At 37.7% G+C, this 27,388-nt stretch overlaps 1 protein-coding gene across 1 annotated transcript in view; it reads left to right on the top strand.

Moving 5' to 3' along the window:
* Window positions 1-27,388, top strand: part of LOC101740011 (phospholipid-transporting ATPase VD) — a 76,786-nt gene that overhangs the window by 29,283 nt on the left and 20,115 nt on the right. The window contains exons 2-3 of the mRNA XM_004927955.5: window positions 22,989-23,193; window positions 26,402-27,226. Of these exons, the coding sequence (XP_004928012.3) occupies window positions 22,989-23,193; window positions 26,402-27,226 (1,030 nt within the window). The remainder of the gene's footprint in view (window positions 1-22,988; window positions 23,194-26,401; window positions 27,227-27,388) is intronic.

The following is a 27,388-nucleotide window of genomic DNA, read 5'->3' on the forward strand; positions in this document are numbered from 1 at the left end:
GGTGGTAAGAGCGTCGTGTGTCAGATAAGTACCACACCCTGCCTACATTTTACTAATGCTCTCCGGTTTTAATACTGAAAAGGATTGGAAAATCCGTTGCACTATTGGGATTTTGACCTGATTTATTGAGGAAGGTGGCGGGCAGAATTCACGTGTGAATTATTGCTCCGGCAACGATTTCACATCAGGTGAGTCGCGAAATCAATCTGTCTCCAGTCTCTGCAGCTAAACCAGAAATTTCAATCACACCGTGTCATTCTCTGATGTTCATTGTGGACGGTTGAAAGATTCAGCGGGTGTTAATATTGTAAACTGATCAAAAGGTTCCACCTCATCACTTTTTATTTATGAAAGTATAGAAAAACTAATTAATTATATGTCACAAATTTTTAGCTTACCATACACATAATAATATCTATGTGTGTAAAACCCCAAGGGTCTAATTATAATTTAAAATCCACTCAAACAGACTATATAAAACTCATGAAAATCTGCCCAAGCTGGGCAATCTGGTTTAAGAGTCAAGGGATAAACACACGTACAAAATTATAGGTAGGTATTTTTTAAACATACATTATTTGTAGAATAATAAAAAAACTGTACCTGTCTCGCTCCAACATAATTACACGTATAGTCTTGGTCGCTCATTTAATATGCAAATTGTAAGCATTAGTGGTTGTACTTTTCTATTTACTTTAACATCGAAAGATACGATTTTATTTCCACATTCAGTGTAATAGAAAACACGTATAACCTTCTTTCGAATATCAATAATATGCTCATTAATTTGAACTTCACATTGGAAACTACGCTTTATGGTTAATATTCATTATTGTCAATTGATAATAAATATTAAACTAGTTATTAACTAGACAATAACAGCGCAGGGTACACACAAGATAACCTATTAATTATATTTGTGAAATGTAAAAAGAAGGTAGGAAATTACACCTAAATTTAACGCCATTAAAATTGTAAGGACAATATTATCATTTTTAAATAAGTTGTACACAACTTGTAAGGGCCGAAAGAAAGTGTTATGCTTATCGTTTCTTAGACAATTTTGAACAAATAATAGACAACTTGTAATTCTGAATTGTAGGCACCAATAATTTTAAATTTACGCTATCGTTACAATACAACAATTTTAAAATATATCGACGCCTGAAAGGCAAACGTGACTAAGCGACAATGCGTGATCTTTACAGTAGACTAATTTAAAGTTGAAATACCTGAAAAAAATTCTATTTTAACGAATCTAGCTGTAGGATGAAATGATTTTAATAGACCTAGAAATATATTTTTTTTGCGCATCGAATATGGTTATTGCCCATCATTGATGTACAAAGCAGTTATTGTCGCTTAGTCACGTTTGCCTTTCAAGCGTCGATATATTATTATCATAGTGTCAAATAGTAACAAATCTGAAATTAATTTAGATTAGATTTAGATAAGTATGTGAAATTAATCTAAACGTTAATTTACAAATCCCATATAAATTCCAATAATCTAAACTAATCGAATACATTGCTTATTACCGTGACGTAGGGTCATTGAATTTCCTAATCGCCTCGGAACGTGTCATCCGACTTGTTATCGATTTTTATATTCGATCAGATTGCATTCGAAGGATTTAAAAATAACCCCTTTAAAGTAGTATGTACTCGACATCCGTGTTGCGTCCGCTTCGTTCATTCGTCGTATGGCCGTGTCAAGTTTCACCGTCCGACGCGACTCACGCGCTTCCATACAACAACATAAAAGAAAGCGAATAGGTAACGGTACTGTACGACTCAGCATAATTACTCGTATTTTGTTAACAGCAACTCGACGGCCGTGATACGCGGAATCAACGCTTTTACGATCCGGATCCGCATTTGCGACGTTTAAAACGTATACCTAGTTTGAATCGTGTGAAAATAATCTGAGATAGTTTTACTTCTCTCTTGATAACAATCCTCCTATGGTTTAATTGCAATCGAATAAATATTGGAAAAAAAATTATTGCTTATATGGATGGACGAGCTCACGGTATACCTAGTTGGTATTAAGTGGTCACTAGAGCCCATAGATATTTACGTAATGCCGCCACCCACCTTGAGACACGAGTGAAACGCATTACTGCTTAAAATAATTGAAATCTATACATATAAAAAAAATTGGAGTGTCTGTTTGCAATATTGAAATAGCCTCTTTTTACTAGATGCATATGAATATATATACGGTACATACACCAAAAAAATGTTTTTTACAATTTTTGTCTGTCTGTCTGTCTGTTTGTTCCGGCTAATCTCTGGAACGGCTGGACCGATTTTGACGGGACTTTCACTGATAGGTAGCAAATGATATAAGGAGTAACTTAGGCAACTTTTTTTAAGCTAGCTTCGCCCCGCGGCTTCACCCGTGGTACGACAATAACCGCGGGTAACATCGCGGGACTCAGCTAGTAATAAATATATTTAAACTACTTCAAATAATTACCTATATTTGCTTCTATATTGTAATAACAATTTTACGTAAAGTGATTAAAGGCAGCTAAGATTTGTTCTCGATTTTACATTGCTATGCTAACAACGGGTTTGACGTAATTTCATTGCATTATTTTTATGATAAGTACGTATTCTATAATAGTGGGCACGTAATAGTGCACAGGGTTTGTTTTAAAGTTGAATTCAATTCGATAGTACAATACAACATCATATTATCTGTTTGGCTGATTTAATTAATGTTATTGCAATGAAAACGCTACTTTTTGGAATCTAGTATTTTTATTTATTTTTTAGTGCAATTGAGCCGGTAAAACAGATATATAGTTTTAATAAAACTTAAGTATATCTGTTATGCAGTTAGCAATGACATTCACTAGACATAAAGGACGCGAAACTGGAATATGATGTACAGAAAATTATATTACACCTGTTGTGAACAAGTTCTCTGTTGCTATAACTTAAAGAAAGAATAAAACGAAAACAAACATTAAGCAACTTGGTAATATTTAGAAGATGTGATAATATTTAGAAGACATCACCGGTTGATTATGGATTCACGACTGAACTGCTGAACGTGGGTGGAAAACGGGCTCTTAAACCTCTTCAGAAACTATTCAATTCCGTCATACTCAACGGGAATGTGCCCTGGGCATGGACCAGAAATGTGGTGGTACTATTCTTCAAAAAGGGTGACAATACCCGTTTGAAGAACTATAGACCTATTTCACTTCGGAGTCCTGTATATAAGTTATTCTTGAGTCATGAACAGCGCCTCTTGGCAAACGAAGGGAAGCTGTTCCAAGTCTATACAAATTTGGGTTAACTTTTACGCGATCGAAAAGTTACAAAATTCGCACTAAGCACACTGGGCTATGCCCTCGCGTCGCAACCCCATAGCCTCCGCTTGCGACGAATTAACCCACAGACAGCCCACTGAGTTTCTCGCCGGATCTTCTCATTAGTCCGCGTTTCCGATCCGTTGATAGATTCTGCGAAGCACGGCTCTGGCTGGGGTTCGTGTTAGCAAACAATGTCAGTTTTGAGCCCCGCGACTACCAGTTCGGTGAATCTAGAATAATCCCTCGAGGTTACTAGAATAGATAGGGAAAAAAAACCGGGCTATATTGCAGTCTCTGCAACGGTGCCATGTTGAGCACCGGTACATTGAAGAGTTAAAGTGTTTACAAATATAAAAATTCATAATTAATTTATTTATTATGAAAAAAAAAGAACACAATATTCCTAACCTAAAATTACATGTTATTATCAGCAACATGCTTCGTCAAAAAGTACAATACTTACTTTCACCCACCAAGCGTCATCATAAGTAACATAAAGGTCCACGCTAACAGCTATGCGCGCGTAGGCATCGGCTAGTCAAACAAGCCACTCTGGATCGCACCCGGCCCGAAAGTACCCATTACGCTAGAAGTTTACAAATTATATGTAGATTGAGGAACTAACTGCTCATAATTAATCTCATGGCTTTGTTGTATTTTTGTCTCGGTGTTATTATCGGAAGAAAGAAAACAATAAAATCACTTAAATACCTATCATATATTTTCGGAACTTTGTAGAAAGAGATGACATTGTAAATTACAAAGTAAATTGTATGAAATAATTTGTTAAGTAAGAAACATTAATAATGTTCTTGGTCCTGTTTTGTTCTGTGATATCTATACTTCTATACTAATATTATAAAGAGGAAAGATTTGTTTGTTTGTTTGTATTGAATAGGCTCCGAAACTACTAAACCGATTTGAAAAATTCTATCACTGTTTGGAAGCTACACTATCCCCGAGTGACATAGGCTATATTCTTTTCTTTTTTTAAATAGGGATCCTTGCTAAATCTCCAATAATATACACCCAAGGATATTCAAAACTATCTTCATAATTTTCATTTTTTACTAAGCTGACGCAAATAGAAAGGTTGATGTGTGTGTATTATGGTTGTTAATTTGGATTTTTTTATTAAAGACCCGAGCGAAGCTGGATCGGGTCGCTAGTCTGTAATATTTTACTTATATGGCTACAAAAACTGCTTTCATTTGAGAAATGCACAAAGTTAGTAAACCATTTATTTTAATTCTGAAACTTTTAATTTTTTTTTATTCACCATCTTGTAACGAATATTATTATCACTATTTATCTTATATCTTACTATTATTTATCTCACTATTGCTGTGCTAATGTGTACAGCCAGAAGGTTTGATATTCTCTGCTAAGAATCCGCATTCCAGCTGACTTTGACAACTAAGTGACAGGCAATTAACCGTTGGTCTTGAATAAAATCAATGAAAACGTATTATAACTGTACACACAAGACATGTTGTCATTAAACGATAGTAATCACGAGTCACGGTGTGAAATAGTCGTTAAAAGGCCATCAGACTGAAATCTATGCGTATTTGTCACGTCACAGAGCAGGCAACCAAAGTACATGTTTTACTAGATAATTGGTTGTCGAAAACTAGAAAGAAACGAACTTAGGGAACTGGATTTACTAACGGGAATAAAAATAACATTTAATAATTTGAGTCCCCTGTTTAAATTACATAAATTTCTTCCCGTAGATGTCTATATAAGTTACTCACAAATGGAGACATGGGCTTCTGAATATATGCATTTTTTTTCGTACTTAAGCTGATGGCTTTGGGAGGCCATTTCAGCGTAGCCTATATATGCCATAGTGACAACAAAAATCCGAACTTAAAACTTACTTATGTACGTAGGTACTTAAATAGATTTATTTATGTAATGAAATATTCATGAAACTAAAATTAGCAATACATAATATTGTGTTACAAAACTGAGCAAATTAATTTAAAAATGTTGTAATAAGAAAGTTTGATGTGTTGTAATGTAATTATAAAATGAGTGTATGTAATGAGTTGCCGGTGCTGCGTTGCTGGGGTTCTTACTGTACGCGCGAGCTTATGCATTATGTTAACTCAACTTATTTTTTTCCTACCTAATCTGTTAGCCTTAAGAGGCTATGCTAGCGTGACCGAGCGAGTAGGTAGGCTCTCGGGGCTCTGACCTGGAGACGTTACTAATGATAGCTCTAGTAAGAGCCATGCTTCGCAGAATCTACTCTAGATCGGAAACGCGGCCCACTGAGAAGATCCGGCGAGAAACTCAGTGGACTGTGTCTATAGGCTAGTTTACTTGCGGAACTTTTGAATTTACTTGTCTCAAAATACGATTTGAGTTCGTTTATTTCAATCTTAAGCTCATTAGAATGATGCTATTAACGGTATAAGTCCATTCCACAATCAGTCAATGCTTATAGGTTCAGGTCATTCATTTTATTGAATTGTCTGGTTAGTAAGTCACATATGCTGTAACACGAAATTCCTTCAAACAAATTATTGTGGAACATTGCTTATTCGGTTCGTTGTCAATGTATTTCATTAAATTTCAATAATAAGTCTGTTTAATGTTAACTTACAATAACTATGTACAACCTACAGTGTAATCATAAGTGTCATAATACTCATATATTATTATACATACCTACAAGGGCAACAAAAAATATCAATGAGATATTTTTAATTTATTTGTAGTTTTAGTCAGATGAGCCTAAGGCCTATCTGATGGTAAGTAGTTACCATCGATCATGGTACACAGACACAGCCCACTGAGTTTCTCGCCGGATCTTCTCAGTGGGTCGCGTTTCCGATCCGGTGGTAGATTCTGTGAAGCACGACTCTTGCTAGGGTTCGTGTTAGCAACAACGTCAGGTTTGAGCCCCGTGAGTTCACCTACTAGCCCGGTGACGCTGATATGGTCTTTCTAGAACATCAGCTTAGGTATGGAAAAAAAAGTCGATCATGGACATCAGCAATGCAAGGGACGCGGCCAAGCCGCTGCCTACTGCGTGCTAGAAATGTGTGTAAATAACTTAATGCGATCATGATTTTGACCTCAGGGTTCATTCACCTTATAGTGGCAACGTGCAACAATTGTCTTCATTTTAATACTGGTTATTTAAACATAACATGAAACGATTCAACGAACGAATATCTATGAATATAAACATGACATGAAAATTTAAAAGTATAAAGATGTATTTGGTGAGATAAGGATTACATAATCAGACTTAATTAATGAACAAAATGTGGCGAACACTCCTCCTACCTTTGTGACAGATTGGCGGCCTTGATACGGCTGGTTAATTTTAATATTTTAAAGGCCATTATATCAAGGGCAATGCGTGAGAAGACACAGTTTATAAATGAAAAAAAAATATGAAGAATAATATAATTGTTTTATTTGTTTTGTAGAGTTTCGACCTTATTACGAAGATTAGTTTTACAACAGTTTAATTGCAAAGTTATTTGATTGTTTTGATTTAACTGAGATCCTTTGTGTATTTTTGACGAAAATATCCAAAATATTATAATGATAAATAAAACAGCGCCACCCACGCAGAACTAACTACGGAATTCGGCCAAATTCAGGCTTACATACATATATAACTTGTTTTTTTTTGTCACATTGACTTTTTGTGACTTTGCATATTAGCCATTATGTATATTTCTATGTATATATACAAAAGTTCGATGAAAGTTTCCAGTAAGTGGACTGTGAGCTTTGATTGAAAAGGCCTGGCATTCCTTGACAGGATACAGTATGTTAATACCACAAACAGGTTTACGTAAAATGGTTATTTTTGACTCAATTGAGAAGTCCAGTACGTTGATATGTAAGTAAAATATCATAAGAAACAAAGAAATAATTTGATTGAAATAGTTTAATTTAATTCATGTTTTATTGAGAGATATCTCTATGTATTTATAACTTATTCAAAGAGAAGTCGCCGTGGCTTAAAAGGTAGGACGCCCAGTTTATTTGTATCAAGCGATGCGGCTGAGCCGGTGTTCGAATCCTGCAGTTCCACCAATGTTTTCTAATGAAATACTTAACTAATTACTTCCATGATGAAGAAATAACATCGTAAATCGTATCGTATGAAAAAAAATCAAGCTTAAATTAAACGGAATCTAAAATATTAAATTAATTATTTGTTAATTTTATAATACTAGCTGAACCGGCAGACTTCGTAATGCCTCAATCGATAAATAAAAGACCTAAACTTTTGTATAAAATAAACTTAAAACAAACAAGGGAAATCCGTCCGACGGGGAACACATCAAAGGAAACACAAAATTGTTATTTTTGTTTAATTCCCAGCATTTTCATATTTATCTGCCTTTTAAGCCTTCTCGGGACTTCCACAAATAATTCAAGACCAAAATTAGCCAAATCGGTCCAGCCGTTCTCGAGTTTTGGCGAGACTAACGAACAGCAATTCATTTTTATATGTAGAGATAATACTTTTTATTAAAAACTCGATCGAACTACGGATCGAAGATACAATACGTCAATGTGATATGTTAGTTATCTCTGAAAATTAGGTGCACTCTGATACGCCAATTTATTTAATGAATTTATTTTGTGTTTTATCAAGAGTATTATATTTTTTTAAAGTCATTTCGTTTTATTTTGTTGTTTCTTTTTCCTGTCACAATTTGTTTTGCAGTTCGTGATTGTGTATTCTCGTTACGTAAATAGGTAAAGTACTTTCCTCAATTTGTCTTTAGACGTCACTCTAATCCTTATTTTACATTCCATTTTCTCTACAAGTCATTATTTATCTTTTATCTCTTCTCTATATATAAAAATGAATTGCTGTTCGTTAGTCTCGCTAAAACTCGAGAACGGCTGGACCGATTTGGCTAATTTTGGTCTTGAATTATTCGTGGAAGTCCAGGAAAGGTTTAAAAGGTGAGAAAATTATATTAATATATTATTATTCTCTATTAAACTTTGATATTGTATTATAAGACTTGTATAGCTTGTACAAAACGTCGGACTTCTTTTCGTTACCTGCACGATTGCTTTGCTTCACAAGTGTGTGCGGAAGTGGTGAAAGCAATAAACACCCAAAAGTACAGTTAGTAAATAACACTATTTAATAACAAATTGTCAACACGTTTCTTCAATTAACTACAAATAGGTAACTTACTTAACGCATGTCACTTCGAGGTACCTACTAACAGAAAATCAACGTAAAACACATCATAGAGTACTCCCACTATAGACCTCCAAGTGATTTGTTTAAAGTCGAGGGCTAATTAAGGAGTATTTAATGGCGACGTGGGGCCAAATATACCGAAGCTTTAAGAACAATAAAATTGTAACGTTCATTATCGATTCAAAACTTTTTGGTGGTTATTATAGATTTTGAAAATCGCTGACTGAAAATAAAAAAAAACTACTAATTGGAAGTATAGGATTTTCTTCAAAGTTATGGGAGGTCTGAAAAACAAATACCGGGCTAGAACTACTTTGATACTAACTCCGACTAAGGATCGAAACAGGACCTTATTTGTATGTGGCAATAAAAATCAAATTTTCTGGACTGGAATACGAATTGTCCTTTACATGTATTATTGCTTATTTTGTTAACTGACAAACAACGGACGAGGCTCTTATCTGTTTTTAGTGCAGTATCAAAAGTCCAACAATCGCAACCAATAAAAATTTATTAAAATTAAGTTATCTTTCAGCAGGCATGACTTTTGATAATTTTAATAATAAAACATTTGTCGGTGACAGGATATATTATTATAATATATAATATTTATTTACTGAAATGGATGAGAATAAAACGCTGTTAAGCACAAACATGATTGCGTTTCACAGTGCTACATGCGTTTTTCCAACTTCTGTGTGCTTAGTGCGAGTTTTTAACGTTCTCGATAGCGTAAAAGTTAACTCTGTATGCAATTGGAACAGCGCCCCTAGTGGCAAACGTAGGCAAACGCTATCGAGAATGTTTTTTTTTTTATTGCTAGATGGCTGGACGAGCTCACAGCCCACCTTGTGTTAAGTGGTTACTGGAGCCCATAGACATCTACGACGTAAATGCGCCACCCACCTTGAGATACAAGTTCTAAGGTCTCAAGTATAGTTACAACGGCTGCCCCACCCTTCAAACGCATTACTGCTTCACGGCAGAAATAGGCAGGGCGGTGATACCTACCCGCGCGGACTCACAAGAGGTCCTACCACCAGTAAAAAATCTCACTAAGCACGCTAACTAAACCTGAAGACGGAATGCTTACCGACTTAGAACTTGTTTCCTTCCATACCCTCGCACATGCCCAACACTTATGTAGTACCAAATTAGTTCTATGATTACAATAGGCCAACCCAAAAACGTGAATAAATAAAAAAATGAAATTTTTAACGTTATTAATATTTTAAACGTTGTTATAAATGCTAGTGTTGTGGTTGAGTCGTAGGCCTTGATTCGACAATGAATCAATGAATCCGTAGTGCAATCGAGGCTGTCTCTAATCAGATATAGGAAGTGTGAGTAATGGCCGAGCCCGCGGAGATCTATCACGGTACGGTACGCTCGCCTCTTACCAAGAAAAGATTATATTTTTCATTGCCAATAGCAGCTCATTAGTATGAACTATATAGGCTTCGTAAGGGTCAAAGAGTCGAAAATAAAATAGAGGGTCACCCGAGATTGCTTGCCGTACATAAAGATACAGCAATTGAACGGCACGGCATCGTTTGAAAAAAGGAAAATTGAACATAAAATATTGTCTTTTCGCATTAAAAGTGTACAACTTCCAAAAATATTCGAAATTGAGTTAATATGCGGAATCATTTGGTATCATCAGTATTTTTCTCATAAATACTGTCAAAAGAGCGTAGTTTAGTTTTAGTTTTTTTTTTAAGTTTACCTATGTTTTGACTACTATTAACAAAATTAATACATAATTTTATCTTACTTTAAAAGACAGATAATGTAACTGGTAAAAAATAAAATGTAATTGTTGCAAAGACGATTAATATTAAAAATATCACATGTTAAACCTTCTCCTGTAAAATTAGTAAGTTTTGAGATTATACAGTTTTAATGCGAGAAGACGATATAGTTAGAGAAACTTCATTTTAGACTAATAATTCAGTGGAACACAAAAGTCCAACAACATAATAAAGCTCTAAGTGTACATGTACAATATTATGTCGACACGTACATTGCTGTGTCTGGTAGATGTTCTCTAGCCATTAACGACTTAATGACGCCGTGTTATGAAATCTTTTCCCGTGTGAAAATACCTTACCGCGTATCTTGTGTTCGTGGTGCAGCGGTACTAAGTGTTCCGTTAAACGCTAGTTGAAACATACACGTTACACCCCTAAGTAACAGTTCTTCACATTAAATGTCACATGCAATATGCAATGTGTACACGAATGCTCAGGGTTGGCAATCTAATAAATAATACAAGGATATTATAATTTTCTTATTTTTTATTTTTATTTTTATTGCATAGGTTGGACGAGCACACAGCCCAACTGGTATTAAGTGGTTACCGGAGCCCATAGACATCCACAACGTAAATGCCGCCACCCACCTTGTGATATGAGTTCTAAGGTCTCAGTATAGTTACAACAGCTACCCCACCCTTCAAACCGAAACACATTACTGCTTCACGGCAGAAATAGGCAGGGTGGTGGTACCTACTCTTGTAGACTCACAAGAGGTCATACCACCAGTAATTACCCAAATTATAATTTTATGGGTTTGATTTTTGGGATTCGAACAACCAGTACATCGCTCAACACGAATGCACCGGACGTCTTATCCTTTAGGCCACGACGACTTAAATCTAGATAGAGCTACTTAATTTCACCTTAAGCGGAGTAAAAAGCCGTTCTTTCTAGTCATTTGGATGGCCGGTGTGTCACTGACTGAGGCCATTAGTGAATGTTCCGGCCTTCGTATTGCCTGTCCGGACCGAGATCCGCGCTGATGCAACCACGACACACTTGCCTGTGGTTCAAGATACACTAATATTGCCGCGCCTCGTTCATTCCGGCTTTATACGCCGGAGAAAGTGTTCCGGCCGACTCTATTGATGTCACCGAACTATTGATGTCATGAACGTCGAAAAGTGAAAACAAAGAAATGTCAAAATTACATTATCAGTTCATTTTTTTTTGGTTTAGTTCTAACTTGAACTAGAGGTCCCACAGTAGTCGAAATTCGATTATAATTAATTGAAATTATAAGTTTCAACATTATTATGGTCCTATTGTTACAGATTGCACCAAGACTACACTATAGACAAATACTCGTAATATTGAAGTTATACAATACTAACCTATTCTCAATTTGATTACAGACTTTAAGCAATAACAAAAGTTTGACAATAAACAAAGAGTATAATTATGTGTGTGTGTGTCAAATACATGGTAGTGTGTGTAATGTTTTCTTTATTGATTTAATGTACTTTTAATCCATAATTTAAAAAAAAATTAAGCATTCTGCACTTCTTCTCTATATTCTCTATAAGTGTGGAAATTTTCATACTCCTCCGTACGCGCAATTTTATGCTATGCTATTGTTCGAAATTTGGGTATACCTACATAAATTAAAATTCAAATTTCTCTTGCGAATATCGTTAACGCGATTCAGATATCTGTCAAATATCTCTAAGTCGTCACTAGCTACCACTACATAAGTCTAATTAACTCCTTGTTTTTATTTTCTGTTCTTTGCACTTCTCGTTCAAGTTGTGAAGGAAACGCTCAACCTATTTTAGATATTTCCGGTAGGTACGTATTTCCTGAATTTGTTTCCGTTTTAAATTCATTACCTGTTTTTGCTGCAACTTAATTTATTTATTAATAGTTTTTTTTTATTGCTTAGATGGGTGGACGAGCTCACAGCTCACCTGGTGTTAAGTGGTTAATGGAGCCCATAGACATCTACAACGTGAATGCGCCACCCACCTTGAAATATAAGTTCTAAGGGTCTCTGTATAGTTACAACGGGTGCCCCACCCGTCAAACCGAAACGCATTACTGCTTCACGGCAGAAATAGGCAGGGTGGTGGTACCTACCCGCGCAGACTCACAAGAGGTCCTACCACCAGTAATTACGCAAATTATAATTTTGCTGGTTTGATTTTTATTAATTGATGTTCAGTGTTTCGTTTAAATAATAATGAAGCGATTGTATAACGAAATGATTGTGATGAGGTCAAGGAATATTCACCAACATTGTTATCATTTATGTGATGAAGGCTTCGGTCTTTACCAAATGCGTTACGTTTATATTTCTTTGCCGGGCTGTTTCGTAAAATAATCGCGGAAACTATGTCAAGTGTTTAGACTGTAAATATCATTGTTTGTTCGTAATGTTTCGCGGCGTGATGCACGCGCGTTTGGGCTCGCGGGCTCACTGTTTCTAGACTAGTAATTGAACATAAAGTGTTCACAAGTGCTCACGGCCCGTCAATAAGTTGTTGTTACCGTTTTATTTACCGATTTCGTTGTGGACAACAAAACGACAATGCAAAAATATTGTCTGCATGTATATAAACATAATGACGCCATTTTAGATGTCATCATCAATAACATTATCGTCATCTGATTGTGTAATTTAATTGTTAGCATAGAATTCCATAGTACCATATGAAATTCAAATAAAGGCCACTAAGTTTGTTGCGTAGGTGAGAAAGGGAGATGATAATTACCATATTACCGTGTTCAAAAGAAAAAAAAAATGTTAATAGACATATAACTATGATTAATTTTTTTGCATCTGATATTAAATTAATAAATTAACTAAGAAAAAAAATCAACAAATAACGAGTTGTATGACCTAGACAATAATTTTTCTGGTCCTCTATAATTATTATAGACTGTCTCGATGATGGAGTAGTTAGCGGCCCTGACTGTTGAGTCGAGGGTCGTGGGTTCGATTGCCACATTGGGCAAACATTGTGTGATGAACAGTTTTGTTTGCTCTGTATATGTATGCTATATAAGTAAGTCTCTGGTACTCACAACACAGGGAATCCTAAATTGGGGCTGGATGACCGTGCGTGATTTGCTCCCAATTATTATTACCATTAATAATAATAAATATTTAATTTATAATTAAAATGTATATAATTATTGTAAATTATGAGAAATACATACAAAAGACCAAAATGAACTTACTGAACTTGATTTTTTTAATATTTTTTTTCCTACCTATGCTGATAGCCTTGAAAGGCTATTTCACCTTCACCCTAACGTGTAGGTGAGCTCACGGGGCTCAAACCGAAAGTGTTACTATTTTTTTATTTTTTTTTATTGCTTAGATGGGTGGCCGAGCTCACAGTCCACCTTGTGTTAAGTGGTTACTGGAGCCCGTAGACATCTACAATGTAAATGCGCCACCCACCTTGAGATATAAGTTCTAAGGTCTCAGTATAGTTACAACGGCTGCCCCTCCCCTCAAACCGAAACGCATTACTGCTTCACGGCATAAATAGGCAGGGCGGTTGTGCCTACCCGTGCGGACTCACAAGAGGTCCTACCACCAGTAATAGCACTGCTAACACTGGCCCTGGCAAGAGCAGTGCTTCGCAGAATCTACCACCGGATCGGAAACGCGACCCACTGAGAAGATCCAGCGAGAAACTCAGTGGGCTGTATCTATGGGTTAATTTACTCGTCGAGCCCTACGTTGCAAACGACGGGTTCGGCGAGTATGGTGACCGGTGCCTGAGGTACCTAAAAGCAACGTTAATGAAACGGGAGGATCTTAAATGACGTGTGATTTGTGTACCACACCACAAAAGTGCTTTTCATGGAACGTACCAGTATTTCTGTTCGGTGACTCACGTGTTACATACATTTCACGCTTTTATTGAACTTACATCATCGATGGCAGAAACAATATCATCCTCCAAACAAACTAATTAAATTACCTTTTGTTAATATTTTGGGACATCAAGAGCGGATCTTTTGAAGTTCAAGTTTATGCGCTATGAATATTTGAAGAGTTCTTGAAAAGAGTGTTCTTGTTTGTTCCGACAATTTTCAGCGTCGTCTCAATGTCGTCCAATGTTTACGTTATAAAGTCTTTGATGAAAACGACTGATGAAAAAGATGAAAAATATCTTTGATGAAAAATATACCATCTTGATTCTTTAGTATGAAGCTTGTTGACGCCATCGAAATGTTTTTTTTTTATGTAACTCAATGCGTACGAAGTACGTTGTATATTTGAATGTTTCGAAATGCTATTTGGCAGAATCTTATACCTTTAAACGAGCAATTCTTGTATGTATATAATCTGAATCTCGAAAACGGCTCCAACGATTTTCATAAATTTTAGTATACAGGGGATTTCGGGGGCGATAAATCGATCTAGCTACGATTTATTTTCAGAAAATGTTGTTTTATTCTTGTTTTCAATTATCAACTCTTCCCGACATCTATTGGCGAATAATATACTATTTTTTTTAATTGAGGGCAACTAACCGCTTTAAAGACAAAACAAGATGGCGTTATCAAAAAAAAAACCGAGTAAAGCTCGGTCATCGTCTAGTAGTTAGTAAATTCTGAACTGCGATAGAAATAGGCGGTAATGGCAACGAACAATTATTAGGGATTGCATTATTATTTACTTATTTATTAGTGGCTAGGACTCATTATGTTAGTGGATCACTTAAAAACTATGTTAGTATCAAAATATAACAATTTGATAGTGACTAGGGCCTAACTATTCCTAGGTTAGAGGCCCAGAACACCTCTTAGATTAAGAACTTATTGCAAACTACGAAGAACTATCTAAACTAGCAAAAACTTTGTATCCCTTTTTACGAAAATTGCGCGGACGGAGGAGTATGAAATTTCTCACACTTATAGAAAATATAGAGAAGGAGTGCAAAATGCTATTTTTTTTTAAATCACGCATTAATAACACATTAAATCAATAAAAGAAACATTACACACACTACCATGTATTTGACACACACACGCATGCATACTATTTGTTTATTGTCAAACTTTTCTTATTGCTTATAGTCTGTAATCAAATTGAGAATAGATTAAATATTGTTTGTCTTTATTAATATTTGTCTAAAGTGTAGTCTTGGCAAAATCTGTGATTATAGAAGTATAGTCTTTGATAATAGAATCATAATAGTGTACAAACTTATAATTTCAATTAATTATAGTCGAATTTCGACTACCAGGGGACCACCCCGTCGACCGAGGGAACCGGCGGTCGTGTCGCTGGCGGCCGCCGGTCTGGCGTCTGGGGGACGGCGGGATGGATGTAATATGCTCTGCGTAAACCCTGTCCCGCCGTCTCAATAGCTCCGACTGGGTTCCCGCCCGGTCCGGGGTAGGGCGCCGGCTGTGAGCGGCAGGAGTTTTTGGTGAGGTTCGACTCCCACATACCCCACTTGCCGTGCGGGTGGGAATCCGGCAATTTTCTCCTGCGGAAAAAAAAAAAAACCAGAGTACCACTAGTTAGTATTATAAAAACGTTTAAATCAATTCAAAGTATATCTCTACAATAAACAGAACATTGTAACGAGAAATGTTGTTGGCAACGATTAAGAACACTTATGCAAATTTAGGTCAATTGTAACAAATTTATTCGATCACGTGCACGACGTGTTGCAAAAAATATCAAACAATTGAGACAATGTTTTTACCGGTGGACGCTCAACAGTCACGTCAAGAGATGAAAGATTTATTTATTACATTTTTATCGAATGTAAAAAAAAATAAGAAAAACAACTACGCCTTTACAAATGTGAATACCGTGAGCACGAACATGGACATTTAGGACATAAAAAGTTAAACAACATATATAGTACATAGTAGCTACATAATTTATGTGTATATTTAAATCAATGATGTGCCCCGGTTACCGTCCTCGCCGAACCCGTCGCGTCGCTTGCGACAAAAGGCTCGACGAGTAAATTAACTCATAGACACAGCCCACTGAGTTTCTCGCCGGATCTTTTCGGTGTGTCGCGTTTTCAATCCGGTGGTAGATTCTGCGAAGCACTGCTCTTGCTAGGGCCAGTGTTAGCAAACCACCCGGTTTGAGCCCCGTGAGCTCATCTATACGTCAAGGAGAAGCCGAAATAGCCTCTAAAGGCTACCAGCATAGGCAGAGAAAAAAAACATATGTGCCCAGTTTCAAACCTGCGACATATTGGATGAAGTAAGATAAGGCAAAAATTTAGGTGGTAGGACCTCTTGTGAGTCCGCGCGGGTGGGTACCACCACCCTGCCTATTTCTGCCGTGAAGCAGTAATGCGTTTCGGTTTGAGGGGAGGGGCAGCCGTTGTAACTATACTTGAGACCTTAGAACTTGTATCTCAAGGTGGGTGGCGCATTTACGTTGTGGATGTCTATGGGCTCCAGTAATCACTTAACACCAGGTGGGCTGTGAGCTCGTCCATCCATCTAAGCAATAAAAAAAAAAAACATTGTTAATTTAGAATGAGGTCACGTATTCTAATTTGTTGTTTATTAAAACATTTTAGGAACGTTTGTCGTTTTGGCGTTCTGTACAAGTAGATTTATTTTTAACAATAAATTACTGCACTACATTAATGTTGCAATGTTACTCAAGTCAAGTATTTTCCAAATGGGTTATCTTCGTGTCTGCGTGGCTGCGGTGAAAGTATTTTTGTTTTATTGAAACTTGTACGCGGTATTATTATTGCAGCCTTAAAGGAACGATAAAAATTGCGTTCTAGAAATTTCTTTAAGTTTAAATGAATGCGTAAGTTTTGGTGTATAATCATGAATTAATTAGCTCTCAGTATTTATAGTATTGATATCTTAGTTGTCTTCATTTCTCTTCATTTGCGTAGACAGGTAGATGATACCTTAATCCACCTTGACTCGAGGTAGAGAAACCTGTGTAGCCGCTATTGACCTTGAGATAAGAGAGTGAGATTGACTTCAGAATGGCAGATTAAATTACCCTCTTAGACTTTAATGTTTTATGGAATTAAACGTTGTTATGGTGTTAGGATTTTTTTGCCATCGAAGGCAGACCTGCAAACGGCCCATCTGATGGTGAGTGGTTACTGTCGCTCATGAACCGACCTTTTTTATTGCATGTTTTAACATTCTTCAATGTTATTGTCGAGTCTTTGAAAAAAATCATGAAATTATTTCAGACATAGACTCAATTTAAGAATTTCAATTGTGGTAAACATACTCGTAAAACTACACAAATAAAATTAGATGTTTTTGTGTTTCTCTTCTATGTATTTTTATCTCAATCAACAGATTGTGATGAAACTTGATATAGTTGATTTTGGCATTCCAGAGATTTCTCTCATAGTAACCATATTTACCAACGATTGGTGGTGCGCTAGTTGATTTAAGAGAACGATCATCACTGTTATCCACATACCGACATACACAGTAGAGCGGAACCGGATTTTACCAGCATATTATTATGATTACTTCTCATTTGAATTTTCACTCTATCCATTTATAGTGAGGGGTAGATCTCAGGGGGTATTTAAAACTATGGGTTAGTCACCAGTATCGAATTTCGAATTCTAATCTTTCTTTAACACAAACAATTTTCAAGTTTAAACGATAATTACATTCAGACGCGGGCGCACGCTATTCACACTCAAAACGGAAGCGCCCGGAACATAGATTATACACCGTTAAAAAGATGGACATAGATACTAACTATGTATAGGGAGCGGGCATACGGCCGCGAGAGTGACGTACCGGTCGGTTTGCTATACATTTTATTAAGGATATGAATGTCAGACAGCCTTATGTGACGTCACAGCGTCAACTTACAAAAAAGTTAATAGCCTTAATTAACCGAATCGGTCCAACGCCGATCGGTCACACTATATTGGCTTCCTGCGTAGTTTCATTATGACCGAACGGTCTTGAAGCTTTCAGCCATCCATTAGCAATATCTGTTAAGGGTGTGTAATTTGAGATAGACTTTTTTCTCGGACAAAGGGCAGAACCTCCTACGAGGTTTCCGGGGGGTCACTCGGGGTATTGGAACTTGATGGTCAACAGATATTGTGAGCAGACCGCGGGCCCAAGGATATTTTAGGACCCTATCCTATTTGAGACAGCCGACTGACCTAACTTTCATTTTGGCGAAATAATGAAACGGCGCGGCGTGTGCGAAATTTTAAGACATGTCGGAGTGAAAAACCAAACAACCATTGCCCTGTCATATATAATAATAAGACCATAGAATATATTTAATTTAGAGTAATTTAGACATTACAACCAGTGCGATATTTGTTTACATTTTAACAATACTTGATTCCGCTATGTTAGTAGCAACATACGACAATGTTTATTTAATCTTAGCATCATTGTATATATAATTATTCTTTTTCTTCACGTTTCCGTGTTTACCGTTTTGACTGGTACCCTGGGCTATGAGCGGTTTTGTTATACAGCGGAATAACGCAGGCGATTGCGGCCGAAATATGACTGTTTGTTATTTCACGTAACGCATGTATTCTGGATAGGTAGAAAAACTGAAAAAAGTTAAGTTCCTTAAGACGTGCGTTTCATAGTTAAAACTAGTTAAAGCATGTAGCATAGTTACAGCTAGCACTAGCAGATTTAAACGTTTGAAAGACAAAATAAAATCGTTTTTAATGCTTAGATGGTTGAACTAGCTTACGGCCTGTATGGTGTTAGATAGTTACAGTTTTAAAGTACAACGGCTGCCCCACTTCTCAAACAGAAACGAATTATTGCTTCGCGGCACAAATTTAGCAGGAAGGTGTTGGTGTATCTTTGCAGACTCACAAGTAGCCCTACCAGCAGTAAGAACTGCGCTTATCAGATCATATTCAAAGTAACGATTTGAGTGTTTATCACACATTGGCAGTTGTTACAAAATGCAACGTTTTCCTCATCTCAGCAGATCGTGTTTCCGATTCGGTGGTAGATTCTGCGAAGCACTGCTCTTGCTAGGGCCAGTGTTAGCAACACTGCGGTTTGAGCCCCGTGAGCTCACCTGCATGTTAGGGCGAAGCATGAAATAGCCTCTCAAGGCTATCAGCATAGGTTTAAAAAAAAGTTTTCCTTAAAAATCTACACTCGTTTTTTCTTTTTTATGATTGAAAGATTACTGGTAGCCCGGAGGCCTTTCCAGCTTCAACAGGACAGGTGGGCGAGCAAAGGCTCAGCCAGGAGGGGTGGGATTTGCTAACTGCCCGAGCGCCTTTTTTTTTTTTATGATTGAAAGTTTACTGGTGGCCCGAAGGCCTTTCCAGTTTCACCAGGACAGGTGGGCGAGCAAAGGCTCAGCCAAGAGGGGTGGGATTTGCTAACAACTGCCCGAGCGCCTCCGAAGGAGACCTAACAACTCAAGAGCAATTGTTTCGCGAATGAATCTACTACCGGATCGGAATCGCGACCCGCTGAGAAGATCCGGCGAGAAACTCAGCGGGCTGATGCATGGGTTAGGTTGCACGTCGACCTCTTTGTCGAGTTCGACGAGTACGGTTACCGGGGTCCCTAAGCCTGCCCCTAGTATTAGAGCTGAAGGCATCTAATGCAAAGGTTATTGGATCTGATGGATCCGTAAGGACGTGTCTAGGGCGTCGACGGTGACTGGCTCCTGCATGATCAGGATTCGGGGAGTAGTCAGCGGCGGCAACGATAAGGCGATTATCATGACGCATAGCCTTATCGAAGTATCGTTCCGACGCTGACTTCATGTATTTCCGAATTGATTCGAGGCCCAGGTCGTCGTGTAGGTCAACGTTCCTCACGAACCACGGAGCCCCGACAGCTAACCTGCAAAAGCGGGATTGTAGGGATTGGAGGGTGTCTATGTGTGTGCGGGCCGCGTGAGCGAACACCACACTCGCGTAAGTCATGACGGGCCTTATGCAAGTTTTGTAAAGTGTCACCTTGTTCCGAAGGGACATTTTACTCCGCTTACAGATCATGGGGTAGAGTCTACCGAGAATAAACGCGGCACGGTCACGGACTGATTTTATATGCGGGCGGAATGTCATCGATGCATCCAGAGTAACGCCCAGGTACTTGACCTTCCTGGCCCAGGGTATGGGTTGTCTAAAGAGAGTAATCGGGGGTGTGAGATTCCTCCTCCTAATCCGGGAGGAAATCCGTGTGGAGCTTCCCCTCTGAAATAGCACCGCAGTACTTTTCGCTGGGTTGATGTCTATGCGCCATTTTCGGAACCACTGTCCTAGGGCTAGGGCTGCGCTCTGAAGTTTCTTCGCGATTAGGGACTTATTTCTACTAGAATAGTAAACAGTCGTGTCGTTGGCGAATAAAGCTAAATGGGTCGGCGGCGACCGGGGAATATCGTTGACGAATAAGCTAAATAGGAGGGGTGAGAGGACAGAGCCTTGCGGAACTCCAGCTGTGAGAGGTCGTGGGGAGGAGCGGGTTCCCTCGACTCGATATCGAAAAGGCCCGAGCGCCTCCGAAGGAGACCTAACTACTCAAGAGCAATTGCTTTGCGAATGGATCTACTACCGGATCGGAATCGCGACCCACTCAGAAGATCCGGCGCGAAACTCAGCGGGCTGATGCATGGGTTAGGTCTACACTCCTTTACACTACACGCCTCTACACCGTTTTATGACGTCAATAAAAATCTTGCTCACAAACAGGACGTAAAAAAAATAAAACAATAAAAGGAATTGTCTCGAAACGAAAACGTTTATTATAGTTTATTACTCTTAACTGATAACGAATGTACTTCCTGAAATTTGACATTTAATAATAAAGCGTAGGTACTATGTACATTCTTTATCGAGAAATTGAAAACCGATTATTTTAATTTTTTTTAAAAGCACGTACCGAGTAATCTTGTTATAGCATATGATTAGATTTATTTTATTAATATTCGAATTACATTTTGTATGTTAGGTAATACTTGCATCTCGGATATTCTATAATATAATATCGCGAGATGTTTCCAATGGTAATTTCTTAACCCACAGACACAGCCCACTGAGTTTCTCGCCGGATCCTCTCAATGGGTCGCGTTTCCGATCCAGTGGTAGTTTCTGCGAAGCACGGCTCTTGCTAGGGTTCGGATCAGCAACATCGTCAGGTTTGAGCCCTGTGAGCTCACCTACTTGTTGAGGTTACCCTGATACGGTCTCTCTAGACCGTCAGCTTCAGTAGGAAAAAAAAATCATTTCTATTAATGTTCAAGATTTTTTTTTCGGTTATATAGAACGCGCTCGTTTGTGTCAAATACACTGAGAACACTAAGGCGTAATAACTTTAATAGATATCCAACTTGAAACGAACCTGAAGACCATACAACAATGGTGAGAGTCGAGTAATCGGTACACCAATGAGGCGATCCTAGTAAAAGGAAACAAAAAAAAAATCCCACTGGCATTGTTAAGTCATTGCCTCTATTAAGCGGTGACAAGAAAGAAAATATAAATGCGAAACAAATGAAAGCGAAAGCGGTAATCGTCTACGGATTATTCGTGTAATCGGGCCACCATAGAACAAGTTACCTGTTGCTTTTACCTCGCGAACTCTTATCGGAGCCATGAACGATTTTAAAAAAAAAGCCAGCCGACACGCAGTCGATAACATCGTGACGACATAGCATGCTTGCATGTTTGTGTTACAGCGACATTAGTAGGTAGAAAAATTGACTAATAATGTATAGTAATGCAAAAAATAATATACCAACAGTCTTCTTCCTAGTCGTACACTCTTGACAGAGTGGGCGTGGTCTGGTTCAGTCATCCGGCCCTAATTTAGGATTCCCTGTGTTATAGGTACCCTCCTCCTTGCGTCGGTTTCCTCATTACTGAGGGTCGTGGTCATGGCCTTGAAACAGTTTGTTTTTTTATAATGCACCGCCATCTGTTCCTATCTGCAGCTGAGTGCAGAGCATCGTGCACTGTGGTATCAAGGGCTGCACGAATCTGGTCCGTCCAACGGGTCGAGCTCCTGCCTCTTGGTCGCTTGCCCTCGACCTTTCCAGTGACCACCAATTTCTCCAAGCTGTCACTGTCTGTCCTTGCAATGTGGCCAAAGTATTTAAGAATTCTTCGCAGGCAAATGGTGGAGTGTCTAGTCCGGATTTTGAGCTGAGCTAGGATGGATACATGGGTACCAGAGACAGATAAACATACTTATACATGTTTAAATATATATTTAATAAAAACACCCAGAAAAAGAGCAAACAAATCTATTCATCAATCATCACCACCATCATCAACCAAATTTACATAACCAAGTGTGTTATGTCAAGTTACGTATAATTTTTCGCGACGTCGCGTCGCGCATGCCAACCAACGTAAGCACGTAAGATTAAAATGTGCAAAATTAGTTTTGTTTTCCGTTTTTGATGTTAAAATCGGCAAATAAGTTCATTAGTTATTCGGTGTAAAAATAGGCAGTTAAGTAGGAAATTAGCAATACCTCCAGGGATATAATGAGGCATCGTGAAATCGTCTGATACAATATTACTTTGCACTATTCAATACGTGTTAGAGAATTTCAATTTCATTGTCTTTAATACATCACTCGTAAAAAATATACGAACAAGGCTGTATGTAGTACATAACACTCAACAACCTTCAGATAACGTAAAACCGTATTTGTTTTTCATTAATTATTTATCTTCGTTTCACAGATCAGCCGAAAGATATGTTAAGGTGAAATGGAGGGACGTTCGAGTCGGCGACCTCGTTCACTTGTCTAACAACGAAGCGGTGCCAGCTGATATGGTGCTGCTGCACTCCTCCAATCCAATGGGGATCTGCTACCTGGACACGTGTAATCTGGACGGAGAGACAAACTTGAAACAGAGAATCGTCGCACCGGGCTTCAGAGAAAAGGTAATAATAGTATTTAAATTTATTAAATTTCGCTCGTGGTCTAGCCGGATCATGCGTGATTCGCGTGCGAGGAATGGCAGGCTCAAGATTTGGCACGTACCAATATGTTGTTGTTTTTTTTTTAATCGTCACGCAACGGAATTTTTCGCAGGAGTTCTTACGGTTGGTAACCTGATAGCGTTGTATTTCTGTTGACGTTCTATGGTTGCATTAAAATCGGGGTCACGTACACCTGTGAAGCTTCGAAAATATATTTTTTACAACGGTCCCTGAAATTTCTCTCGGTTTTCGGAGTCTATTAGAAATTGTATGCGAATAAAATACTTTATGCAGGAACTATGTAGTTCGCAATTCGAGACAGTTTATCGCGTTGACTGTCACGTAAGTCACTGGTGCCTTACGTGACGCACTGTGTGCTTAGTGCGAGTTTTTTAACTTCTCGATCGCGTAAAAGTTAACTCAAATTTGTATGGATTTGGAACAGCGCCTCTAGTGGCAAACGTAAGCAAACGTTCCAGCTCCATAGAAATTTGAGTTAGCTTTTACGCGATCGATAAGTTAAAAAAGTGGCACTAAGCACACTAAAGTAATTATGTCGATTTTTGGCACTAAGCGCCTGGATTGCCTAATTTTTTTTGTTAATTAATATATGTTTTAGTCCTTTCGGTCTTTTAGAAATAGATTCATTCGCAGTATCTTCGGATTCGTCTTTTCCAGAGTCTACTAAATATTCTGACGCCTTAGTGAGAAGATCGAAGATAGAAATCGACATAATTACTTCAGTGCACCACGTAGGGCACCGGTGACCTATACGATAGTCAACGTATTAAAGACAATCATTTTTATATTTTAGCTATTTCAATATATAACTGAAGTATTTTTCATAGTGGTAGGGTACGCTATTCCTGCCGCGAAGTAGCAATAAGTTTCAGTTTGAAGGATGGGACAGCCGTTATACAATAATATAACAATACAATACAATTCAATCGAGGTTTCGACCTCATTTATTTCAAGGTGGGGGGTGGCATTCAAAGCTTTTTGAAGTTTATGGGCTACAGCAATCGCTTAGCTCCAGATGAACCGTGACTAGCTCACCTATCAATGCAATATAATGAAAATATCCTTCAATCCTCTTAATTCAATGGCTCTTAAAGCTTAATTATTAACCGAACCCATCAATGTTCCAAAGGTGAACTACGTTAACCGTAGAATAATTTATCGCTTTCACGTTCAGACATGCTTATTTACTGCGTTCTGAATGTTTCGTGTTCGGATACACAACGTAACTGTGTCAGTTCAATAAAATAACTAAACAAAACGTTTAACCTCGTTTTGTGTGCTCTAGACTTACGATTTGACGTTATACATTTTTTTTTTACTACAGATTATAAATTAAATGGGATGTAATTACCCTTTTGTATTATCTGTGGATTGAGAGGTGTAAATAGTTTATTAGCCGTTACTATTGGACATTGGAAATACCATCGATCGTAGATCGTTGGGAATTACAAATCAAACTGCCTACCTATCGAATACTATCATTAGTTTTAGGTAATTAGTGAATAACAAAATGAAGTCTACAGAGTCGTGACCGATGTCGTCTTTAAAAACGTTGAGAAAAATTTCGAAACGCAAAATATTCAAAATAGATAAAATTGCTGATTATATTATTTTTGGCGCGAATACCTAGGTTTTTTTTTTTTTAGAGCCAGGCATGTTTTTCTGTTTGTTGTGTGGGCATTCGAATTTCAAATCGCAGGAACACGTGATATTTTCGTCATTCTTCCAACTTCATTTGTTGTTATTAATACATTTAAAGACGCTATGAATAGCCGTTCAAGCCATTTACTTTTCCGCGGCGGAAGCACAATGAGCGACGTTAATAATCCATCGGGGGTCAACACGAACGTTGCCTGACTAAAGCTTACTGATCCACTTACTATTAAATAAGTATTTACTTAAGTAAACTAACACACTTTACTTTGAATTTAATGCTTAGAAAATGAAACGTGAGAATACTTTCTCTAGGGTTTTTATTTGAACACAATACAACGTTAACCACAACTCATTATTATTTTTGTTCATAGGTATGTACGTATATTTCATGAGAATGGCAATGTTTGGAAATGCGAAACAGATTAAATATAATTTAAACTGCTTTTATTGCGACCAACCGTCGTTCGTACAGTGTGCTTAGTGCGAGTTTTTTAACGTTCTCGATATCGTAAAAGTTAACCCAATTTTGTATGTAGTTGGAACAGCGCTCCTAGTGGCAAATGTAGGCAAACGATCCTATTCCATACAAATATGAGTTAACTTTTACGCTATCGAGAACGTTAAAAAACTCGCATTAAGTACACTGATCACGAAAAATGCACAAAGTATTGGAGACGTGGGAAATAATCAGAATAATAAACACGAGACTTAACCGTAAAAAGTAGATTGAATCGTGTCTGTGGTTCGCGAGAATAGTTTTCTTGTATTTTTTTGTTGTCTTTAAAGAAATGACCTTCAGTCATTAGTTCTTATATCGTTAGTTTGTTAGGCGCTGAATGATTGTTAGAGTGATGCCAAATAATGATGAGTGATTGATTGACTTAGGTGACATGTAACTCGACGGAATAGTGATTATTTAAACACGTGTTATAAGCATTTTAACTCAAAGTAAACTCTTGACCCACTTATGTAATACCCTTGCACATTCATTTTTGCAATACCGAGATGACACTAAATATCACACCCTAGATACACACTGTTCAATACCAAATGAAATAGACAAATAATATTGTCTCAAAAAAAAATAACGTTATTACTAACTTGTAGGTTTCAAAAGTAAAACAAAAAAGTTGTTATCTACTTGTATCAGCACGAAACAGTGAATAATTGAGGCCGTCGCGTCGGCGTAAAAGTGGTCGAAGCTTACCATAGTTATTATGAAGATAATGAGGTTTGAATTTACTTTTGAACTGTTTCGTAGGCAAAAACCTATACCCCCAAAAGTAATGTTTACAAAGCTATGTGTTATCTATGGGTGAAACTAGGCTTTGCATCAAAATTTATTATGTTTTAAATAAATTGCAATATATAAGCACGAATATGAAAAATTGTGGATTAGGCCACTTTTGTGCTCACGCCCTCAATTATGTACTCACGTAAAGCTAATTCTGTAACTGCGACTTCAGATCAGCATTGTTTTTTTTTGTTGCAGCGACTTGATTTTAATCCAATGAAATTCAGAAGTTCAATAGAAGTCGAAAGGCCTTCAACGAAAATCTACAGGTTTACTGGTACAATATCCCATCCGAACGGCGAAAGGGTGCCACTGAATTCGGAAAATTTACTTTTAAGGGAATGCACGATCAAGAACACGGATTACGTCGAGGGTATCGTTGTGTACGCGGGACACGAGACCAAAGCCATGCTGAACAACGGGGGACCGCGATACAAATGCTCCGGTCTGGAGAAGAAAATGAACACAGACGTGATTTGGTGTGTTTTAGTGCTGCTATTCCTCTGCTGCGTTGGCGCCGCCTGTTACAAAGTCTGGTTGGACCAATACTTTCCCAATTTACTAAGATACACGCTTTTCATTCCGCAAGCTGACAAACCACCGGCGTACGAAGGCCTACAGATATTCTGGACCTACATTATAATATTACAAGTCATGATACCAATATCTCTGTACGTGACTATTGAGATGACGAAACTATTGCAAGTCTATCATATACATCAAGATATAGAAATGTACGATCCGGAGACGAACATCAGAACCGAATGCCGAGCGCTCAACATAACGGAGGAACTGGGACAGATAAGTTACTTGTTCAGCGATAAGACCGGAACGTTGACCGAGAACAAGATGGTGTTTAGGAGATGCACCGTTAACGGTGTCGATTACGATCACCCGCCTGGACCCCCCGCGGAACCCTCGACCGAACTCCCGCCCATTGTAACTCCTCTAACCCAAGTATCGCCAAACCGAAGACTGCTCCAACATCTAAACGACACAAACGATGCTCAACACACGCAAAAGGTACTACTAATTTTAATGTGGTCATTAAATCTATATATATAAAAATGAATTGCTGTTCGTTAGTCTCGTTAAAACTCGAGAATGGCTGGACTGATTTGGCTAATTTTGCTCTTGAATTATTTGTGGAAGTCCAGAGAAGGTTTAAAAGGCAGATAAATATGA

This window comes from Bombyx mori, chromosome 13 (assembly GCF_030269925.1).
Source record: "Bombyx mori chromosome 13, ASM3026992v2".
Classification (NCBI taxonomy): domain Eukaryota; kingdom Metazoa; phylum Arthropoda; class Insecta; order Lepidoptera; family Bombycidae; genus Bombyx; species Bombyx mori.